Raw genomic sequence first — 22,394 nt, 5'->3', positions numbered from 1 at the left:
GATATTCTATGATTCTACCTCCCATGGCCAGTGAGAGTAGCACAGGAAGCAACGCCTGTAAAAATTAAGCTAGAGAGGTCAATGTGGACAAATAGAAAGCTGTAGCTATAGACTTAGTTGAATGAAAGACTGGGAAGGCTGGAACCTCTACCAGTGTGGGCTTCTCCAGTGGATGAGTATGAGTCAAATCACTATCAGAGGTGTTCAATGAATACTAAAGTCTGTCCTGGGTGTAGAGGGACAACTTGATCTCCCAATGACATATTTTCTGTGATGTTCTATCTATAGTTCTGAGTGCCAGAAGGTTTCCTGTGTGTACATGATCAGCTCCCTAATGGAAAGGGCAATACTCAGGCCTAAGGCATATCAGGGAACTGCGCAAAACTTTGTGTGGGTAATTGTACAAGCCCTCTCTATTATGTACTATACATCATCATGAGTTCCATGACCCATGGGTTTCATCAGGCTCAAAGGCAAATACCATATCAGCAGATTCTCTCTGCAGGTGACCCAAGTGGATCACCATTCCATAACCAGAACCAAGATTCATACTCTAGATCCGTTTGAGTAGCTATTCCAACCATTAATATCTATGATTTTATCCACATCCTTATCAGCAGACCAAACATAATTGATCATTGACTCAAAGAAATTGTAAGAATGGAATGCACTGTATATTCCATTTTTTATATTTTCAGAAATTAACATAATTGAAAGCAACGTCCAGCCTATCATCACAAAGGAAGGTAAATGAGGCCTGTGGTATATATTTTTTCTGCATATGTTCATATACATATTCAGAATATATATATATTAAATATATTTCTTCAACAGGATGCATTTTATACCTAGCAATTCCAGGATGCTAAGCACTTTGCTGGAAAAGCAAAGATACAAATATTGCAATTAGAACTGACTGAAATATTTTGTATAAAAAAATTACCCATTTTTTGTCCTAAATGAGTTTTCTCTTTTTTCTATGGGTATTTAAAAATCTCTGAAATAATATTTTTTCAAACAATTAATTTTATTACCTTTGTTTTTCACTTAAGACATTTCCTTTTTTAAAACAATTAAAACAGATATTTTAAAGTAGATGTGTTTCTTATACTTTGAAGAAAAAAAAAAGTTCATTTTTTTTATAATTTTCAATCAGTTCTAACTACCAATATCTGTTGGATGCCTGAAAATTATATCTACCCAATCTTTGGCTTTCTTTATTTCTCCATAAAAAAGCATGACTTAAAGATTAGTGGTGGGACTTAAGAGAACAAAATGTGGGGATGGGGCTGCTAAAATCACTTGTGATTTATAACTTAAGTAAGGCTGATGAGATCCAGCTTCCCATTGAAATAAAAATGGTGTAAGGTAATTTTTTTTATCTCAACTGAGAAAGGCAGTTAAAAACATCATGTAAAGAATTTGATCCAGACTGTTTAATCAGTGTTTCTGGGAGGACTTCCTTCCAAAATAAGTGACAAATGCTTACTTTTTCAGAGCTTGTCTGTCCTTCATCCCATTTAGGATTAGAGGCCATTTAACATGTATGCTGATCTTTGTTGCCTAGTCTCTGTCATTAAATCAGATCCACAATGCAATATAAATGGATAGATTATTTCATATGGTAATTCATCCAAGCTATTTTAGAAATCTTCCCATGGTGAGGGTGAATCACTCTCTGCAAGTACCTCTTTTGCTCTGTTAAACCCAGAGACAGAGTACAAAGTTTAGATGATTTACAGGATGATTAGAAGCTGAAAATTAACTGAAATAAAATTGTCTTTTAAAGAAAAAATGCCTGAGCACTTGTATAGTCAAATGTAGAACTAAATTTTATTTACCAAATAGAGAAAAAAAAAGTCAATGAATGTTGAAGGGCTACTCCTTTTCATTTCAAGTACAGTATTTCTGCTTTGGGACACACTCCAGGGAATGATCTCTGGACAGGGTAGCCTTTCTGTTGATAATTGATTCAGATATTTATCAAATAAAACCAATTCTGTCACTTCTGAGCCTTCTCAGTAGTTGCAGATTGGCAGATTCCATCAGAACGACATAAATCCACAACAGTCTGTAGATAAAAGCTGGCAAAGTTAAATGTTGATTTTTGTCAGGAAGTTCTACTAGATCATGATGCAAGGGCGATTTCACAAAAAAAACTACGTCTCTCCCCACCAAGTTTAGAGGGGGATGTGTGCATTTTCCTGTCTCAGTGTTGTCTACTTGTGTTGTGCTTCCATTTTTTTGTACATGGGCATGTATGGGATCTAAAAGATTAAACAGATGTAAAGAGTTATATCAGACTGAAACCAAGTCTTAACAGATAAAATATTCGAAGGATTGATCCTAGACGAGGCAGTATAGCTGGCTATGCCTTCACCTTTTGGTTTGCACACTTCTGCTGTATCAATCACATGAAAAGGTACAGTTATTGAGAAATGCAAAAATAAAGCATTTATAAACATTCATAGATAAAATTTTACATAATTTCATTTATATTCATCACTGGTATCAATGTAAATTGGTGTTTAATGGATTCTCAACATGCAAAAATTCCTCTAAGTTTAAAACAGAAGCACAGGAATGAGTCTTCTAAGACAGTTTCTTTAAAGTATTTATAAAGGTTTTTTATTCAGACCTGTTAGAAAATAAAAGAAATTATGACTTTTTCAGCTGTTTATAACTCAGAATAGATTAGTAGAGGTGTATAATAACAGGGAATTTTTATGATTCTATCACATCATCTCATCTGCAGCAAATAAATGAATATTTACCTCCAAATTTTAATTTATGCAACCTTTTGCTACTGAAAAAAAAAGTTTTGTTCTTTATTATTGAAGATAGCTTAAAATTACTGTTTTCAACAATTAACAGGAGGTACACATATTTAAAAGCTGTTGTTAATTTCTGATCAATAATTGTGGAAAAAAATTAATGCACCAACAACTTCTACAAAAATTCATATAAAGATATTTAAGGGATTTTTAAGGAAAGTAAAAAAGACATATTATGCTAAGTTTCTGTTTCTGAATAAGGAATAAAGAAATTTTCTTTTACAGCAACTTCTTAAGTAGGAGTCCCACAGCACTCATTAGAGAAAAACCATATCATTACTCCTAATTGATGGTATATTCCTAATTTATCCAGTATCTCCTGTTTTAGCATGCTAGACAGAGATACATTTGGATCAGCATGATCAAGATGACCTCACCCATGATAATGATAGCCAGTAATGCTGATAAATATCCTTACAGCCATTCCAGCTGATCTCAGAAGTTAGCTTGCTTTATTTTTTTAAGCTGCATAACCACTGGCCAAGTATTAAATACAAAGGGGAAAAAAGCCATGTAAAAAACCTCAAAGCAAAAAATAAAAGAAACTCCAAAACAACAAATAAAAGAACCTCAAAAGCAACCAATAATGAGAATAATTTTAAAAATAAAATCTCTCACTATGTAGATTGCATGCTGATCACTAGTGGAGCAATAGCTATAAGACACTGCAAAGATGCAGAGTAGCCTCCTTACAAATATATATAGAAAAAGACTTCCTTTCCTCTGCTGAGGATCTGATTTATTGCCTGAAACTCATCAACAAATATTAAAAATATCATACGCACAAAATAAATTAATAAAAAAATAAATTACAAAGAGTAAGTGCACCATGGAATCTAAATGTAACATCTTGTGTGAGGAAACACAAGACTGTACAATGTTGCCACAAATGACCTCTCAGATTTAAACATCCCTCTGCTGCAATTATCTGGAGTAGGGGAAGAAAATGGAAGCTTCACCTCACCCCTATGAAACACTAGAAGTATTTTAAGACTATTTGTAACATGTTCTTTTCTTTTTCCTATGTCACAGACCCATCTATCACACAGCTCACTAAATTAATTGAAGGGGAACCTGAGTTCAAAATAGTCAGGGAAGGGGAGACAATAACTAAAGTGATTCATGGAGGTTGGTATGCTTTCAACAACTCAATTTGTATTAGCATTCACTATTCCCCAACAGTTTATACTTCATTTAGGTAGTTCATGTTAGACAGCTGTTCTGTTTTTTACAAGGCTTTCGTGAAGTGCTTCAATTTTATTGCATGGTATACTTTTTAATTCTCATGAATTTCAAAAAATTGGGAGTTTTTCCCTAGTTGTGTCCCATAGCTGCAGTCAAGGCAGTTTAGAAATACTCTGCATACTGACATAACATACATCTCAGTCAAGAATTATTTGCTTATTGCTGTCCTGCAATCAAATATGTAGTATGTGATTTTGAGATTAAAAGGCAATTTTGTTAGAAAGAAAGGTAAACTTTGCCTTCTCTTTGCTAAGGGCATTGAGATGTTCCAGGATGGTTTTAAAGGAAAAATCATGAAATCACCATAAATTTTGAGTAGATTTATTTCCTAGTCTCTGAACATCTTTATTTTTCATAAAATATTCGGCAGTATTTCTTTCTGTGCTTCAGTCAGTTTCCACATCTCAAAAAGAACACTTGAAAATTCATCACTTGATTAATGCCTTGAATTTAAAAATCCTTGTAGAACCAATTATTAAGACATACACCAAAATCATTGATGGACGACCTGTGGAAGTGACAGAGAAAAAAGTGACAGAAGAAAGAATTATTCAAGGTAAATTAAGCTGAGATATTAATTCTTAGTAAAGATCGCGTTTGCATACAAAAGTAACATATCTTAAGTTCTGTCCTAGTGCCTAATCTGCATTTCCTTGACAGGCAAATTTTCCCAAATACTTCCTACTGTCTCTGTTAGGTTGGCCATGTGTTCTACACACACATCTACATAAATGGCAACAATATTTTAACAGCATGCAACACTGTGAAAATTTATCTTCTTTTTCTAGTTTTTATTTTTATGTATTTGCCAAGTGTCTACTTTTGTAAGCTTCTTTTTCATTGTGTTTTTGTACTCTGTCTTGCTTTAGAGGGAAGCCTTTTTTTTTTTTTTTTTTTTTTTTTTTACTTCAGGATTATATATCTCCATGAAGGTTTCATTTTTTATTGAATGTAGATGTTTAATCTGTAGATGCCTACTTTTTTACATTATCCCAGGCTCTCCTGACAGCCATTTCAGAAAAAGATTTCTATTTCTCTGCAAGGTGGGGACTTGATCTGACATTCACAAGTTAAACACTTGGATACAGCTAATGTAATATAAAATAAATATTCATCTGAATCCCTTAATTTTCTCACACAAAAGGTCCCAAATTCCTTGGCCAATTTCAATTTTATTTGACCTATTACAGGGCGATTTCTTTAAGCATCCTAGAAAGTGATAAGTGGAGTGAGGCATATTTAAGCATAGTATGTGATATATGGGGTTCTTTATTGATATTTTTTGATCACCTTGCATAAATATCTGTTTGAATGCTGCCTTTTAAATTCTTTCTGCTAGAGAACTTTTAATGAAAAGACACTGTTATAACAACATATTGACTTAGCTGTAAGTCCTAATACTCAATTTATTTAGAAAATATTGAAATTCAACCAAAGTGATTTGAGAAAGACAGAAATAAAAAAAATCATACTTAAGTTATTATCATGCAACTTTTTACTACAATGAAAATAACTGAAAGAAGGCATTAGTGGTGTCTGAATAAACCTGGGACAATTTTTTGGAAACAATTTTAGGGGATAAATAAAATACAGTTTTCTCAATTCTTGGATTCAAGTTTCACTAATATCCTACATGAAATGGTAAATATAATGTAAAATTCCAGCATTTCAGACCTGCATCTTCTCATTTTCAACCTGTAGAAACTGATAAGGAATCTCAAATTTAAGTCCTGAAATGATTCATAGCAGTAATAAAAGCAAAAAATGTCTATTTGCAACAGTCAATTCAGACTAATCATGGACTTCAGAAATATCTGATCAATGACCTAATGCAACAGTGTTTAAAATTGTGTCTTAATCTAAGAATGTAAGCAGGTAATTACTCTAATTATGATAAATGTGCCTAATTACTTTCACGACTAGTTCTAACTACTGTTTTTAATGCTCTTTCAGTTTAATTTCGGAAATGGTAAAATATAAAGTTATCATATAAACAGATGACAGCATGTTAACCATAGAATCACCATATGTATTAAATAGGAAAAAAATAATTTAAAGGGCAAACCTTTTATATCTGATAAAACCCACTTTTTTTTTTTTTTTTTTTTTTTTTTTACAGGTCCTGAAATAAAATACACCAGAATTACTGCAGGGGGTTCAGACAATGAAGAGAAGTTGAAGAAAATCCTTGAAGAAGGTCAGTATGCTTGTTTAATTCCATTTCTTTAAGACATATATCTCTCCATATAACTCAAGTATTAACTGAATGGATATTCCATGTTTTAAAAAATGACGCTCATACCGCAAAATCTTACCCAGAGATTAAACCTCAGAACCCTCCAAATGTAACATTCTAGTTTGAGTCCTTGATCTTCAAGCTCTAGAGTTGAGGCTGCCTGGGTCTAACATATAGCATGCTATGTTTGTCATAAAATATGGTGTTTTCAGTGTCTATGTGGAATTTGATAACATAACACGAATCTTTAAATTCCAAACAATGGTATGACAGGAATATATACGCTCTTGTGGGATTTCCAAATGTTTTCTGTAAACCAATTTTTTTTGCCATTACCTGTATCCTATCAGAGGTTACCAAAGTGACCAAATTTATTGAAGGTGATGGTCATTTACTGGAAGATGAAGAAATCAAAAGACTTCTGCAGGGAGGTAATTCAGTGTATTATAACTAACATTTTTGCAACAGGTTATGATAACTGAAACCCCTCTCAGATATGTTAAATTCAACATTTTAAAGACTGAATAGTAGAAGTGGGATTTTAATGGAAAAAATAGAACACTGTATTCTAGTGCCAGATATCTGTGAAATGGAAGTAAGTACCAAAATTTGAGTAATGAATTTCTTAATGCCATTGATCACAGAAAAAAATTATTTGGGTTTTCTCAGTCTTTAAAAGGTTACCTAATTAAACCTCAGGGGAGCAATGAAGATTTATTCCAATGTTTTTTTAAGCAAATCCAAATCTGTGAAAAATACTTACGAAATGGAACATATTGTAACAGGCCAAATTCATCTTACTTATCAGTTTTTCAGAAATGAATGTTCATTGCCCTCAAGTTAATACTTAAAGGCATGTGTAACATCTTCTTTAAATGCTTACAGGTAATGGATATCCAGACATTAACTTTAATTCTCCTCAAATACAGCATTCCAAGGAATGGTTTTCTTTCTTTCTTGCTCTCTTAATCCTAACAGTTTTGGCAGTATATAACCTGCTGTAGAAAACTAGTAAAAGAACTTTTGCTTATGAAATTAATCTTTATCTATGAATTTGGAATGTGTTCTGCTTAATGTAGATTAGAAAAGCTATCTATAATAGCAATGGGGAATAAAAAAAGAATTTAAGTGATATGGTTTTTGTAAATGTTTGTTAAAACCTGAGTCAGAAGATCAAAAATATGGATGGATGTTTCTCTTGACGTAAGTTTAATGAATCCATTTAATTTTATGTTCACTTTTCAGTAAGTTACAAAGTTGTATACCAGTAAAGTAACTTACAGCCGCATTTAGTTCACTGAACTAAATCTCAACGTTTTTCAAAACGCTATTGCATGGATGTGACTTAAACTTCAGTCAAATAAAAAATTTCCAGATGGCTGAACGGCTGAACAGCTGACCACCAAACTTAAATATGCTAGTTGATAACAGAGCTAGTCTTAGAGAAAAGCTAAGATATGGCTATGACTCCTGCTGACCATAATTCTTTGTTCTAACATCTGAATCTTAGTTTTACAGACCTAAATTCGCCTATCATGTTGGACAGAAAGAGAAACTTCCAGAGAGATTTTCATTTTATCCTAAGTATCCCAGCTATGTGAAAAACTTTCTCTCTGGAGATGCCTAATTCTGGATTGACTAGTTAAAAGAAAAGCTGGAAATTAATAAACTGCAGCAAGAATATTCCTCTATATACTGCACTATGTTCTACTGGTTTAAACCAGTCAACAAGGAGCAAGATGAAACTTTATCTGTAGAACTGTTCAAAACTAATAGATCTGATGCCAGAATCTAACAATTATAGCTGTACTGTAATTACCTTCAGATGCAGAGGTATACAATTATAGAGGCATAATCTGTAGAGATACATCTTAGAGCATATAGGTCTATGGAAAACAGATAGTTTCTCTCCCGGAAATTTGAAGAAGACAATACCATCTCTTGAATTCTTTCTATTTTCCTTGCTATTATATGTTAGTTTGTATAAGCATCCTGCTTTACAGAATGGACCAAGTAGGCAGATTTTTCTTTTGCTTTAATTTGATTTTTCTCTATGTTTTCCATGATTTATTCAGTCAACTACCCTTGGCTGCCATGATAATACCTTACTATACATGTAGCCAATAAAAGCAGATACACATGCTGCTTTAGGGTTGTTGGTCATAATGGTGATAATGCTCTATGGCCCTCTTGTCTATATAAAATTACTTTTTACTGAAAATTTCATAACCATTAAAATTTGAGTACAGTCACAAACAAATGTATTATCACTGTCTAAATAAAGGAATGATTTCATAAGGGCTTTAATTCTACTCATAAAGTATCTAGAACTGTTTTAAAAAATTATCGGTCTGCTGAAGCAAAAATCTGAACCAAGATTGCAATGAATGACTCATCTCTAGAGATAACATGCCTTATGGCATGAATAGCATGGTAGCCTGCAACACCTACACCCAAAAATTACATTGTTTCCACTGAGGGTTCCTTGCATATGGAAAAATGCTGTGCCAGATTTAACTCATTTGTTTTTGATGCTTATCATAGCTGGAACTGAGTACACCAAGGTTACTAAAGTAATTGAGGGAGAGCCACAGATTATCGAAAGAGAAATCAAGAAAGTTCATCTGGAAGGTTAGTTTGTCAAAAATTCAGTATCACTAAGACCTGCTTTGTCCAAAGTGATCATTCCAGGTGAGGTTTTACTGTACCTATTCATAAAAATTATTAGGTCTGAAGCCAGCATTTTAGCATAATTGTTTTGGAAAAGAATTCTTTTGCTGCTATTGCAAAGAAAAATGTTGAGGCTTATCTTATGGCTAAAAGTAGCTAAAAGATTTGGCAAGCATAGTAGACAAGAGGAAATGCCTTACCACAAAGTTTAGATAAAACATTTGAAGGAACACATGCCATAAAGAATTGACTTTTCTTTAAGCAGCATATACAGAAGAGGACCACGTGAGTTGATTTTAACTTATTTCTTGTCTATGTAAATGTGATCTGTTGCTGCCAGGGTTTCTCAGTGTTGTGAAGGAGTGGGTGGGGTGCAGGGAATATAACCTCTGGGGCTGAGTAAATATCTCACAGGGTCTTGGAATTTCTCTACCTTTGTTTTTAAACAAGGGAAGCTCTTCATTTGAAAAACCAGAATGGAATAAAGGTTCAAAAGGAACCAAATAGAACTCACTCTCCCTTTATACGAGCAATTTGTTCTTCAAGTTTAACAACTATTGTTTAATAATCTTCATTAAAATTAAGAAGTAATTTGTTTAAGGTTTCTTTCATATTTATGTCTTATTCTAATTGTAGTAATGCTGAATAGGTTATTCTGTCATCCTTTGAACTAAGTACATAGGAAAAAATATTATGGCTTTTGGAGAATGAAATTAAATAAATGTGTTTCTGCCTTTTAAATGTTGAAGTCTGTGCCAAATAGTGAAGCTTTATGCACAGTGTTTGTGGAGCTTCAGTGCTGAGTAGTACAAGGCATGCAGGGGAGTTTCCAATTGCCTGAAAATGACAGATGGGTGTGATCTTCAAACACGAGGCTTATCTGAAGCAAATTTGTATGGACAGCAACTAGGTATTGGAAAGCATACTGTGGATGGACTGTATTCTGTCCTCCTCAGGGCAGTCAGAGCTTGGAATTTTCTGCCCCGGTGGTGCAGATACCCAGTGTTTGGTCTCAGCTGGAATGAGGTCAAGCCTGTATCTCAGGGCTATGCATCGATATATCCTGTACATCAGGATGAAAAGAGAACTGGCTGCAGCTCGTTAAGTGAAAACACAAGTACTTCATGGTTGTAAAGAAGGAAAAATTACTGCATTAACATTTCTGTGACAGTAACAGGAGAACTACTTGCTATGCTTGTGATGTGTTTTTCCTCCCAATGAGGAGACATCTGGTTAAAAAAAGAGTCTCAAGGTTTGATGAGAAAAAGGAGTTTTCCTTCTATAGTTTCTATAGTTTCATTGAGTAAGTGAAATGAAAAGGATATATCTAATAGGGATGGTACCTACCCAATAGGTACCCAATATCCTTGCTCTGCTCCACCTCTTAAAGCAGAAACCTGAGAAAATTAACTGAACCCTAAATGCGGAATGGTACCATGGGCTCGCAATTCAGTTACAAATCAAGCCCCAAACACAGCTGGGAATGTAGCCAACATCTTGTAATGGTTTCAAGCATTTCGCTTTTGAATAATTCCTGGAGTAATGTCAATGCAACAGACCTGGACATTATCTGCTGAGACCAACTCCTGTGCCTTAACCTGAGCTTGTCCTTCACTGACAGTGTCACATGGTGTTTGATGAATGAAGAGCATGGACAAAATGCCCTGACACCTGCCTGCATCATGTAACCAACTGTAGAGGACCAGCTAGGATACTGGATTCATTCATATGTTTAAAATGCAAAAGTACTTTTTAAATGTTACTAAGATTTAATGGATGACTGCACGCGAGAGAAATGTGGGAACTATATTGTAGGAATTCATATTTCAGGTGATCAAGCCAACATGCTTCTTGAACAAAATTCTTAATTTACTGAAAAATTTAAAGAACAAACTTTAAAAGTCAGCAATTATTTTTCAATATTTATAATGAGTTTTAATTCAAAGGTTTCAGCAAATTACTTCTGACTGCAACATTTCTGTTTTTCTAGAAGCACCTGTACGGAAAGCACAACCAACAAGAAGGGCACAAGGTATAAAAAAAGCCATACATTTAAACATTATAACACATACCAAGTATTATTCTCAGTTATCTTAAGAGTCAAGAGAGGGAGAGAAGACAGATTTAGAAAGAAAATGTATTTCTGTTTAAAAAACACCAAAATCTGGAATTGCTAATTTTTTTCTGATATCTGAAAACAACCTAGATTATGTGCTTTACTGAAAGAGTGTTTCAGATGAGAATTAAGCTATCAAAGTGAAGTCTGACTTTGGAGTATTAACAATGAGTAAATGGCATTCTAGGATTCTCCACCAGAGGATTTATAACTCTCAGAATCTATGTTATTTTGATTAATGAAGAAGCTGAAAGGTCAGTTTAATTTCACAGCTACCAGCACAAGAGAGAGATATTCAGCACCAGGCTTCATCTTTGGTTTTCACGTCTGTTTCACAAGTAAATGCAGCATACAGTGTTACTATGCTATATATAGTTATAGATAATAAAGTTCTTTTTCCATATTTTGCAGGAGGAGCAGCAAGAAGGAGAACAAGACTAGATCATTCCTAAAACCTTGCCAAGACAGAGTTCACAGAATTACAAATTAACAACATGGTCTTTGAGGGAAACTGTTTGGTTTGGGGTGTTTTGTTTTTTTTTTCTTAAATGAGAACATTAGAAAATGACATTGTTTTGATGACATAATGTAAACTGAACCATGAATCTACAAAAAGATGTGAAGCTGCAGATGCTCACTACCAGCACAGCGCTCACTAGGAGTAGTCCATTGGAGGTGCTTTTACTGCTCTTGATAGTAAGCACTATGAAGGGTGGGATCCTGGAAGCCCAAAAACTTCTGTAGAACCAGGATTCCTTCCTCTGCTGGTTAGTAAGTGTTTGCAGGATTGGATTAAAAATGAGCAGGGAACAATACAGAGTGTATTTTTTTATTATTATTATTTCCACTAAATAAGAAATATAAATGAAATTAGATCTAATTTCTAGGGGAAAAAAAAGTCACCTCAGGTGACTTTTATAGTAATCTAAGGAAATATGAGATGTTAACATAGCACTTTTGGTTTAGTAGTATTTTATGCTTTTGATAAGTCAAAATTCATCGTGTGTTTAAATTCGTAATACCAGTAATGCTACCTTTTCTAAGCAAACAAATATGCCTTATATTAAATGTATCATGGGTTTTTTTGTCCTACATTGCATATCCAAATACCTTCTAGTAAGTAACTTGGCTAACAGAAGCTCTTGATAAAAGAAAAAAAGCAAACATTATGAGCTTCTTGCAATGTATTAGAGATCATGTTGACTTCTTTATTTTTAAGAAATCACACTCCCATTAAAGGAATCCTATAACAATACATATACTGAGATTTTTAAGTGTTTTCCCATTTTTGCCTAAATGTGTCTTTTGATTATTAAAGTGGTTTGTAAAAGTGGTAAATAAAATGCATGTAAACTGTTAACTCAGCATGGAAAAAGGTCTTACAAAAATGAGGCCAGGTCTTAAAGCTTTTTTAACAAAACACGCTTTGCTAATGTCTGGTATTAATGTGGAGTTTTCTGTAAATTTTGTCCATTTTATAACTCTAATTTTGTACTCGTAGAAGTTTTCTGCCTTTATCAACAAAAGGTGAGAGACAATTATTCATGGAGCAGAAAAACCTGTTCAAAGTTCCTGAATTTTGCAGACTAAAGTATCAGAGGCATTGTCTAATATGCTTTTCTACTTCTGTTTTGAAACAAATACTCAATAAAGAATTTGGCTGAACTGCGCTTCCTTTCATTGGTAAATACTTTTAATAGCAAAGCAAATTCTAAATATTGTAAAGATTTTTCATCTAACTTGTAATTGTAAATATGCTTTCACAGAAACAAACTGATGCTTCCCTTTCTTACTTAGTACATGCTGACAGACTTAAACTGCACTCTCCTTAAACAATAAAAAACCTTTCCTAATTCCACAATGACATACCCTAAACACTGCTCCTAGAACAGTACAGCTGTCTGAGAATGGGATTGATAAATTGTGCAGCCTTACTGGGCTACCAGACGTGTCACTAAGGTAACCTCAGTATCTACTATGATAGTGCTTTAATGGAAGGAGAGCTTTTATTCCTGGCAAGGGATAGATGGCTTTTAGGTCAGCATCAGAGCTCTTAGAACTATCTAAAAACTGAACTGAAGCTGTCGCGTTTCTCTGGGACACTTGACTGGTATTAAACCGTTGGGTTTAGACTTCTTCATTCACTGCTGTGCTACCCTGAGGTATCATTCAAGTAAGATTTCAAATGACAGAAATTATTTTAGGGGAAGAATGGGTCTGTGTTCTCTCCTCAAAAAAGATTAGGAGATAAGGAAGAAAATGGAAGAGTAATGACAGATAAAGAATGCAGAGAAAATGGGAAGAAAGTAAAAGCTAGCAAAAAATTGATTAAAACCTATCCTGTGGTAGGACAGTTTTACCTTTTCAATTAGGAATAAATTTGTGAATTTGTGATATACCATAACTTTGGTATGTTTTCTACTTTGATAACATTTTAAAGCATCTGGTATTCACTAAAATACATTTTGTACTTCATCCTTCAATACAATCTATTTATAATATGCAATATATAATATAATACTAATGTATAATATGAGCTAAATACAATAGTGTATAAAGGCCACTCCCCCATGAAAACTTGTTTCCCTGATACATTGTCCCTCTCAGTCCTTCTTAGACCACAGTAGATGCATGCCCAGCTACAATGAACAGTGACATTTCTTTTGGTGGAGTTGCTTTTTCTAGCTATCTGAAGAAGAATCTTTCCGCAATCCAATGTAGAAAGAAAATCAACATGTTCTTTTATTTGCTTTTCATATGCTTAGCCATTTCTGCGTCAATACAGACAGTCTTTTACCAAAGAGCAAATTTGGAGAACTTACAACTTCTCCTACCCTCCTATTTATTTCCTCTCATCTCAGAGCAATTTAAATTAATGTAATGTGATTAAACAGGCATTAGCATACTACCAGGTTAGAATTCTCATTAGCAATAGAACACTTACATTATTTTGTGTTTCCTTAAAATCTCTCAGATATTTATGAACAGGAATATACAGTTGAGTTGCTGATGGAATTCTCAAAGCATTTCTTCTGCTTCCTTCGATATCCTGCATGAAAACTATTGTGGAAGAATTTTGAACTGTCAATGTTCCCAAGTCTTTCAGTTTTGCCAGCAGAAAGTGCATATGAATAATCTACAAGATCTCAAAATATGAAAGATTATCTAAATAAAATAAAATTAATAGTTTAATTCCTTTATAAGGAAAATTGTGTGAAATCTGAAAAAAACATGCCAGGAAGGATTTTTTACCATATCCATTTTGAAAACTGAAAATGTGCTAAGCAAGTGACCATCTCCAATGTAAACCTAGTATATACCATTGCATGTCATTCATCTCCCAATAGACCTGGAATAGCAAAACTAAATTAAAGAATTCCACTTCTTGTCCACAAAGTATTCTAATAAAAATAGTGGGTAGAGGCAGTAGTCCTTAGAGATCAGTTGTATTGTAATTAGTTCTTTTGCTGTCTAGAGCTCAGAACTTATAAACACTAGTCCCAGATGGAGGATCTGAGTAGTGATACCAAAGACTAAGCACTACTTGAAAGAAAGGAGAACTGATTTGTTTGAGCTCCAGAAATCCCCATATAGATAGTGATAGCATAAGACGTGTAATTGGATCATGCAGGATTTTCTAAGATTTATAAGGGCACAGGCCTTCAATGTTCTATTATTAAAGGAAGATTTTTCTTCACTTCTCTTCTGCATACACTCCAAGTGTGAAGTTTTCAAAGGTTCACCTTCTCCTTTGTGTAGCCTTCCTCCAAAGGTATGGTTTTTATAGCATCATAAGATAATGCTAGCCTCTCAATATTGCCAAGGCTTGTTTTTCAGAATAGCATTAATATTTTTTAATATATGGAAAAAATTAGCTTCAGTAAATTATTTTTTTAACCAAGACTAATTAAAATATTCAGTGATAGACAAGATTTGGGCTTCACAGTTGACACAAAGATGAAAATTAGCTGCGGATTCTATATGGGGAGAATAATTTTGTGTGGTACAAGTAATTCGGATCAGAATGAAAATATCTCATTAGGAGCCCAGCATGGAATTGACTGAAAAGTAGAGGAACTTTCTATTCAGGAGGCTCTTCAGTCTCCTTTACAGCCATAATAATTTATTCCTAATGTTTTACTAGATTAAAATTCTTTCTTTCTTGCTGTTTTAACTAGCGTCTTTTAAATACCACAGACATCAAGCTTTCTTTTATGGCTTTCTTCCTTGCTAAACAAAAATAACCTCTATGACAGAATGTGCAGGTCAGAGGAATGGCATCAGCACTTAAACTTTGGGTCATAATATTCGTCAGTCCTCATGAGTCAGGTTGCATTCATCGCTTCACTTTCTCATCTGATGCGCTCTTGTCTGCTCTGATTTATTGACTTCTGATTTTACCTTTCATCTCTACTACGAAGTAAAAACATAACTAGAGATTTTTCTTGTGTGTTTAGATCCAGTGGCACATGCAGCCTTCATCCACAATACCATCACTTTGTCCTCAGCTTCTTTTACCCTCTAGTCCCCGATGCAGGTGCAGCCCTTGCACCCAAACTTGATAACTTCATGAGCTTCTCACGGGCTCAGTTCTCAAGTTTGCCCAGGCTGCCCTGGATGGCATCCTATCCTTCTGTTGTGTCCCCTGCACTGCGAAGTTTTTTGTAGTCTGAAAACTTGCTTGAGGAGTATACCACTAAGAAACAAAAAATGTTGCTGGTCGTGGTGTGTTGGATGTTTAAGACAGGAGGATAACTGCTTTCTGCATGCCTGCCTTATATTAATTCATTTCAGGATAACTCCTGCTGATACATTTTAGGGATGTTTTAGTCATGCCTGGGTTGGATCACTGGGATTTATACCTCTAATTGCTAGTCCAGTTGTATTTTAATGGTTTTCTTAGTTAAATACTTAACAGTTTTTCCAACAGCTGTATTTCTCACCAGTGGAACATGTGGCCTGGGTCAGGAGCATATTGAAGCCATGTGATGTGATTGTAATGCTAAACAGAATTAATACAGCACGTTTGTTAATTGAGAAAAACACATCACTGCAAAAAGTCTGGCAAGAGACAGGCTTTTAGGGGCATAGACAGAAGTGTTATGGGAGATTATTTGCAAAAGTTTACACCGGTCTCTTCAGCTTTCTGAGTACAGAGAAAATTACTTATTAAAGTTGTCAGTGTCCCTGATTCCCCCAAAGCTCAGGTGTCTGCTCTGTCACCATGGTCCATAGTAAATCCAGATCCCACATCCATCTGTCTACAGACATCCAGGCCCATCTGTCTGGAGGACCTAGTAGGACTTGTTTCTGTCTTCTGTGAAGACCACGATTACAGAGTGCCTGTATGGTGGTTGAAGACATAGATGGAGTGGCAAGGAGACTGCTGAGCCTTCTTGTTCCATCTCTAAAAAAAAAAGTTGAGACTTAACTGGGAAAGTCTGTTCTTTCCAGGGAGGGCAGAAGGATAACTCATTTCTGGATCCCAGCTGAACAGAGACAGGAAATACAGTAAGTACAATTTTTAAAGAGGAGTGCTGGCAGAGAACTTTTTTTAAAAAAGAAGTATATTGCTGTTGTTTTGGATTTTTATTTTGAATTTTCATATGAAACTGGATATGGATGAGGTTGTCTATGACAAGGCTTATCCCATAGTGCCAAGAATCCAGGAATATTACTGCATGTAACCACTGCAAGACCCTCGCCTCCTGTACAAGCCTGCAGAAGCCCCAGGAACATGGCCAGGATAATCGATCATGCTTTGTGTAAAAAAACCCCAACTCTTTTGGAACAGTACCTGAATGTGTACTCTTCTCCACCTCCAGTCCTCAGAAAGGACTCTAAAAACACGAGCCAGGGATATGTCGTGCCACAATCCAAACAGAAGCAAGTCTGGAACAGAAGAGTTGCATATCAAATTTATATTTGTTATTTCTCCAGCTAGAGATTGGAGACATTGCAGATGGAAAAGTCTTATTAGATCATATTATCAGTCCACTTGCCAAGTCTGGATTGTTTCCCACTATTACAGTCCATAATGCTTTACCCAGATGAGTGGTACCTTCCCACAGGCATTCTCTCACACTGTTTTCAGAGACACTTTGCTATATTTTGTTCCCCTTTCTGCCATCAAATAAGGCAGAGGTATTCCACCAAGTAGTCCTTCAGCAGAAATGACAACTGTTTTAGCTATACCAAGGATGAACATCCCTGTTATTGTGACAATAATCCACTCACTCATATTTTCCTGAAACATCTGTACAATTGAACAACTATTCTGGTTTTGAGCAAACTACTGACTTTGACTTAGTTTGTGGATGGTCTCATAGGTCTGCAACATTTTTCTTTTTTTGCCATCATATGATGCCATATAAGTTCAGGATGCGTGGCTCATGAAATCACAGAGCAACTTGTTTAAGATTGGACGGGACCTCTCTTCTGGAAGTCATCTGGTCCAAATCCACCACTCCACTAAGGCCAGCTAGAGCTCTAAAAATTGTTTAGACACCCAGTTGTATTTGTGAATGGTTTCTTCTGAAGTGGAAATGCCTTATGTATTTCCCTCCTTGTCCCAATATCAAATTATTTTTTTCAACACCGTGCTGTTTTGAGTAATTGTGGACACTCCTCATGAATCAAGTAATGTCAACAGGAGTGTTGCAGCAGATGATAAAATTCAGCATTCTTTTCTGTTTCATCACTGAAAATCTTATTGGTCTGAAAGTCTGAATCCACTGGCAGCCATGATAGCATGGCTGTACCCATAAATCAGGAAATCATTTCAATTCATTTGGCTCTTGGCATGCAGATCCTGAGTTTCAAGGTTCAGAAACCCTTAGGCTTCTCGTTCCACAGCCAGAATTACCTGCGAGCAGGAGCACAGATAACTGACGTAACAAGAGAAAATTAGGCTGCATTAGCTGATCATAGACAGAAAATAAGCCAGTTATATAGTACAATTTAAATTAGCTTAGTACTGCAACCAGCCACGCTGAACTGCCATGTGAAAAGAAGAAAAGCTCCTCTGAATTTTATATAAGTAAGCAGAGTCAGATGCTACCTACGAGCCTGTGGCTTAGCAGTGCTAAAGTATTCAACCATGCCATTAATCATGGACTGTCCTCCTGCTCAAAAGGTAGTTCAATGGTAATTTCTGTTTTAATGATTAAATCATTTTAATCTTTAAAATGCCCTACACTGGCACTTTCTGCACTAAGGTCCTAGACCAATTGCTAAACAACTCTTTTGGATAAATTGTTTTCTCCTTGTCCAAAATTCCATACTGCCATATAATCAAATTGTGAGGTTATGATCTAACTCTTTGTGGTTTCTTTGTAAATGCTATTAAAAATATTTTTGCAGTGAAAAATTACCACATAAGTAGTAATGAATGTTGAAGATAAAAACCAGACTTTTTATATGTCCATTACTGGACTCTCTTTCATTCATTCACGGGTGATGAGGCACTATTAGAAGCCAGTCTGGCTTCACTTTCCACAGTGTGGAAAGGAAATCCTTGTATGACCTGAGCTCACCTGAACATGAGGGTGATGGCAGGCCATGCACAAGCCCTGTACTTTAGAAGTACTCTCAGGTCACACAAGAACATCATGATCAAGTTAATAAGCCTCTTCTCTAGTTAGATATATCCCTATGTTCATTTCTCTGCACTATTTAATGTGGTAAACTTTTACTTCTACAATTTAACTGTTTCATTTTTCTTCTATGATACCACTATTTCTTTTTATTCTCCTTGTCTTTTCAACAACCTACAGGAAAATGAGAGATTTTGGGGGGCGATTGCTATACCTGCAACAATTTTTCAGCTACACAAACCTTTCATTTGGGCTGAAATTGAAGTATTCCTTAATTGATCCAGTACCAGACATAAAGGTTACTTCATAAGATTAATTTCTGGTATGCAAATTATAGCACTGGGACACAGATTTTAAAAGCTGTTTCATCAGAGACAGTAGATGGATATAGTCTGGGAGGAGACATCCTAACCCTGCAGACACTAGTGGGAGTTTTGTAAATTTTAGTGGAGACAGGATTACATCATAATCTTTTTCCTTTCTTTTGGTACTGTCTCTCCACTCATAATTTATTAAATTACTTAACAAAGAAGGAGCTATGACTCTGAATCAGAATAAAAATTTTAAACACATGGTGTCAGTGGCTTGGTACATGAGACTGTCTTGCTTCCAGCTCTTGCTAAGTACAACAAAGGGAGTTATGAGTGAGAGATCCTGAAGTGTGGGTAGTTTGGCTCAACATCACTATCCTCTGGGACCTGAAACTAAGTACCTAAGCTTGTAATTTGCTCTACAGTAAATAGACAGATTATGGTTCTTGGTGTCTCAGTAGCCAGAAAAAGGAAAGTATGTAGCTATGACGATCACCTAGATGAAGCTGCAGATGTTATTGGCCTTCAAATACCAGTGTGCAAAATGGAACACCTGGGTTATGGTCTAAGATAGTGTTGGTTAAAACACAGCTTGATATAAATGACTCATATTCAGGTTTTTTTTCCGAGGGGATGACTGACTGAAACAGAAGTGTAACTGGGAAATCTGGTTTACTGATGTTGCATCTAAGAAAGGAGGAGTGTGTTTTGGATAAGTGCATTCTGGAGCTCCCTGAAGCAGTCCCAGCCAATTCACTCAGCATTAATTTTCTACCTAACCCCATCATCCTTTCTGTCACATCAGATATCCATCACTTCCAAGTTTTAAAAAATATTTTTAACAAGTTAAAGTGAACACACAATATTTACATCACAGGACACATGTGGGAATTTACCAGTTTGTAAATTATGGATGAGATCTCTCTATGGAAGTTCACGGCACATTGTACTGCCAGGCTGCAACACAGATTTCACATTTCTTCTGACACTCTGGATGGGCACAGACAAAAGAATTGCCGGGTCGAGAGAAGGTTTGGATTCAAGCACTTGTATGGATGAGCTAATCCACTGTAAAGGAAGCTGACTCTGAACAGCACAGATGCAGTGACTGTCTTCAAAGGGCATGATGTCCCTGAAGCAGATTCAATCACTTACACGTAGCCACCAGCTATCAGCAGAGTCAGAAACCTACAGGCTCAGAAAACACTGGTGCTCATCCTTGATAAAAGAGCAGCCACGAGGCTATTCTAGCAATTAGGGAAATAAAGACCTCCCTGTGGAGATCTGCCTGGTTAAACATTTCTCTCTACTACAGCTTTCAACACTATAGATGTCTGTCCAGGGATTTTTAGCACTTTTCACTTATAGAATGAAGAAATGCTTTGCTTTGGAGAACATCATACATATGCCTGAACTGAAGAACCTGGGAGAGCTTTCTCTTTCCAGACCTGGGGACACATTTGTGACAGTTATGGAAACCCTCATCTCACCAGCTCAGTTTTGCCAATAAAAGAACACCCAAGTATATGTGCACAAGGGCTGTGATGTGCTGAATTCGGTAAGCCAGTGGGGGCAAGCAAGGAAACAAGTCTTTAACACCAAAGATTCCATCCACACAGTTAAAATTTGTCTCCACCCACAAAATCAGGAAAGGAAGGCTCTCAGGGGCAAAACACAGCTGAAGAAAGGTAGCCAGAGCCTGATCTAAAGTTAGGTGAATCCTATGAGTCCTCAGCAGAAGAGATGAAGATATGATGTTCACTTGACTGCTGGGATACTTTCAGGCACATCATAGTGCAGTCAGCCAGACACTCAGTGAGGAGACCAAACAGATCATCCACTGCAATCTTTGCACACGGGGAATGTTCCAACATAATAACAGAAAACTCTGGCAGAATATTTTTGGGGGTTTTGGTTTTGCTTGGGTTTTTTGTTTCTTTTTTTGTTGTTTGTTTTTTTTTCCAGAATATATTTTTAATACTGCAATAAAAGCAAAGGAAATAGAAACTAACCATCCTTCATTGTAGGTTATATTATGGGATGTAAGTCCCATCGCTAAAGCTGCACCTACTTCCCCAAGCTTCACTTGGGAAAGACTTAAGTTCCCTCTATCCAGCTCAATCTCAATATTTTTAGATTGCTCTTATCATTATGGTTTTTGTCACTAGTTAGTTGAGACTCAATGCACAAGCTGTCTCAGCTAAAAATGCAGTGAAGGTGATTCTGGCTGAAATGTCAGTTCTGAGTGATTTGCAGATGGGTTCACATAACCATTCCCCAAAATGTTCTATTTCCACAAGCTGGTGGGAGTGCAGCTGCTGGTGCAGTCACCCTGGGTGTTCTCTGCCTGCATACACAGACACCCTGGAACACAAGAAAGTCACTGCCACTTTAACTTCTGGCAATAAGGCTTTGTGCCATGTGTAAATCTATGCAAGAGTGAAGCTCACTACCTTGAATTCAGTCTCTTTTTCAGTAAGAACAAAAACACTTGAGTTATCCAGGGGTTATTTCATGTTTCTAAATTGGGAATTTGCTTTGTTTCACTCAGCCTGAGCGAGTGTTCTTCACCCAAAAAAGGAAGAGTCATTGTAATGAATGTAAGCCTGATGCACAGCGTCCACAGTATTTGGCTATCTTCATTAAAGTCTTTTAAGGTATCCAGTGTTAGAATTAATCTTTGATATTTATACTTCATTGTCAAAACATTTAGGCAGACTCAATTTTTAACTAGACGTAAAAGCATAAAAACATTTGGGAGAGTGCTTATAGATTTCAGTTATATTAAGAAAAATAGCCAGCACATAATAAAGCCTTTACATATAATAATAAATAATAAAATGAAATATTGTTTCTGTTTTTTCTGGTAAAGAGTATAATCATCAGTGTAATAATAATAATAACAAATTTTTAGAGCCTCAAAAAATTCTTCAAGGTCACTGACACAACTATTTCACATACACACGAGGAAAAATTATGGCTGTGTCTGGTTTGTGCATTGTCCTATCTCGTTAAAGAGGAAAAGTGTAAAAGACACTGCTTGCCTTCTTATTTAAAGGAAATGATTAACCATTTGAAATATGTGAGACCTTCATACTAAGGCAGTGTATGCCACATATGAGGGGAAAAGGCCTGTGTTTACCCTCATCCAAGAAAGTTTTGATCATATTTATACAGGAAAAAAAAGTCATTTTTCCTCTTTTCTCAGATCATACCTTTCAAGTAGGTTTTTTATGATGAAGATGATCAGTTCATCCTTTTCATAAACTATAAATATTTAGCATGAATATTAACATTTTTATAAAATCACAACATTAATAGTAATACTAATACTACTGCTACTACAAATACTACAAATACTACAAATAAAATCCTCCCAAACTCTTA

General features: G+C 35.5%; 1 protein-coding gene across 6 annotated transcripts in view; it reads left to right on the top strand.

Annotated features, from left to right (window-relative positions):
- POSTN (periostin) overlaps positions 1 to 12,766 on the top strand; it is a 31,141-nt gene extending 18,375 nt beyond the window's left edge. The window contains exons 17-24 of one of the 6 annotated variants that reach the window (XM_066313197.1): positions 699 to 746; positions 3,867 to 3,962; positions 4,546 to 4,635; positions 6,199 to 6,276; positions 6,666 to 6,746; positions 8,860 to 8,946; positions 10,976 to 11,017; positions 11,513 to 12,766. In XM_066313197.1, coding sequence (XP_066169294.1) covers positions 699 to 746; positions 3,867 to 3,962; positions 4,546 to 4,635; positions 6,199 to 6,276; positions 6,666 to 6,746; positions 8,860 to 8,946; positions 10,976 to 11,017; positions 11,513 to 11,553 — 563 coding nt within the window. In that variant the 3' untranslated portion in view covers positions 11,554 to 12,766. The remainder of the gene's footprint in view (positions 1 to 698; positions 747 to 3,866; positions 3,963 to 4,545; positions 4,636 to 6,198; positions 6,277 to 6,665; positions 6,747 to 8,859; positions 8,947 to 10,975; positions 11,018 to 11,512) is intronic. The other 5 variants (XM_066313198.1, XM_066313199.1, XM_066313200.1 and 2 more) reach the window with 5 other exon arrangements.
- Positions 12,767 to 22,394: the final 9,628 nt, after the last annotated feature.

Source organism: Sylvia atricapilla, chromosome 2 (genome assembly GCF_009819655.1).
Source record: "Sylvia atricapilla isolate bSylAtr1 chromosome 2, bSylAtr1.pri, whole genome shotgun sequence".
Taxonomy (NCBI): Eukaryota; Metazoa; Chordata; class Aves; order Passeriformes; family Sylviidae; genus Sylvia; species Sylvia atricapilla.
The sequence above is the reverse complement of the archived record's forward strand: the minus strand, read 5'-3'. Positions and strand labels throughout refer to the sequence as shown.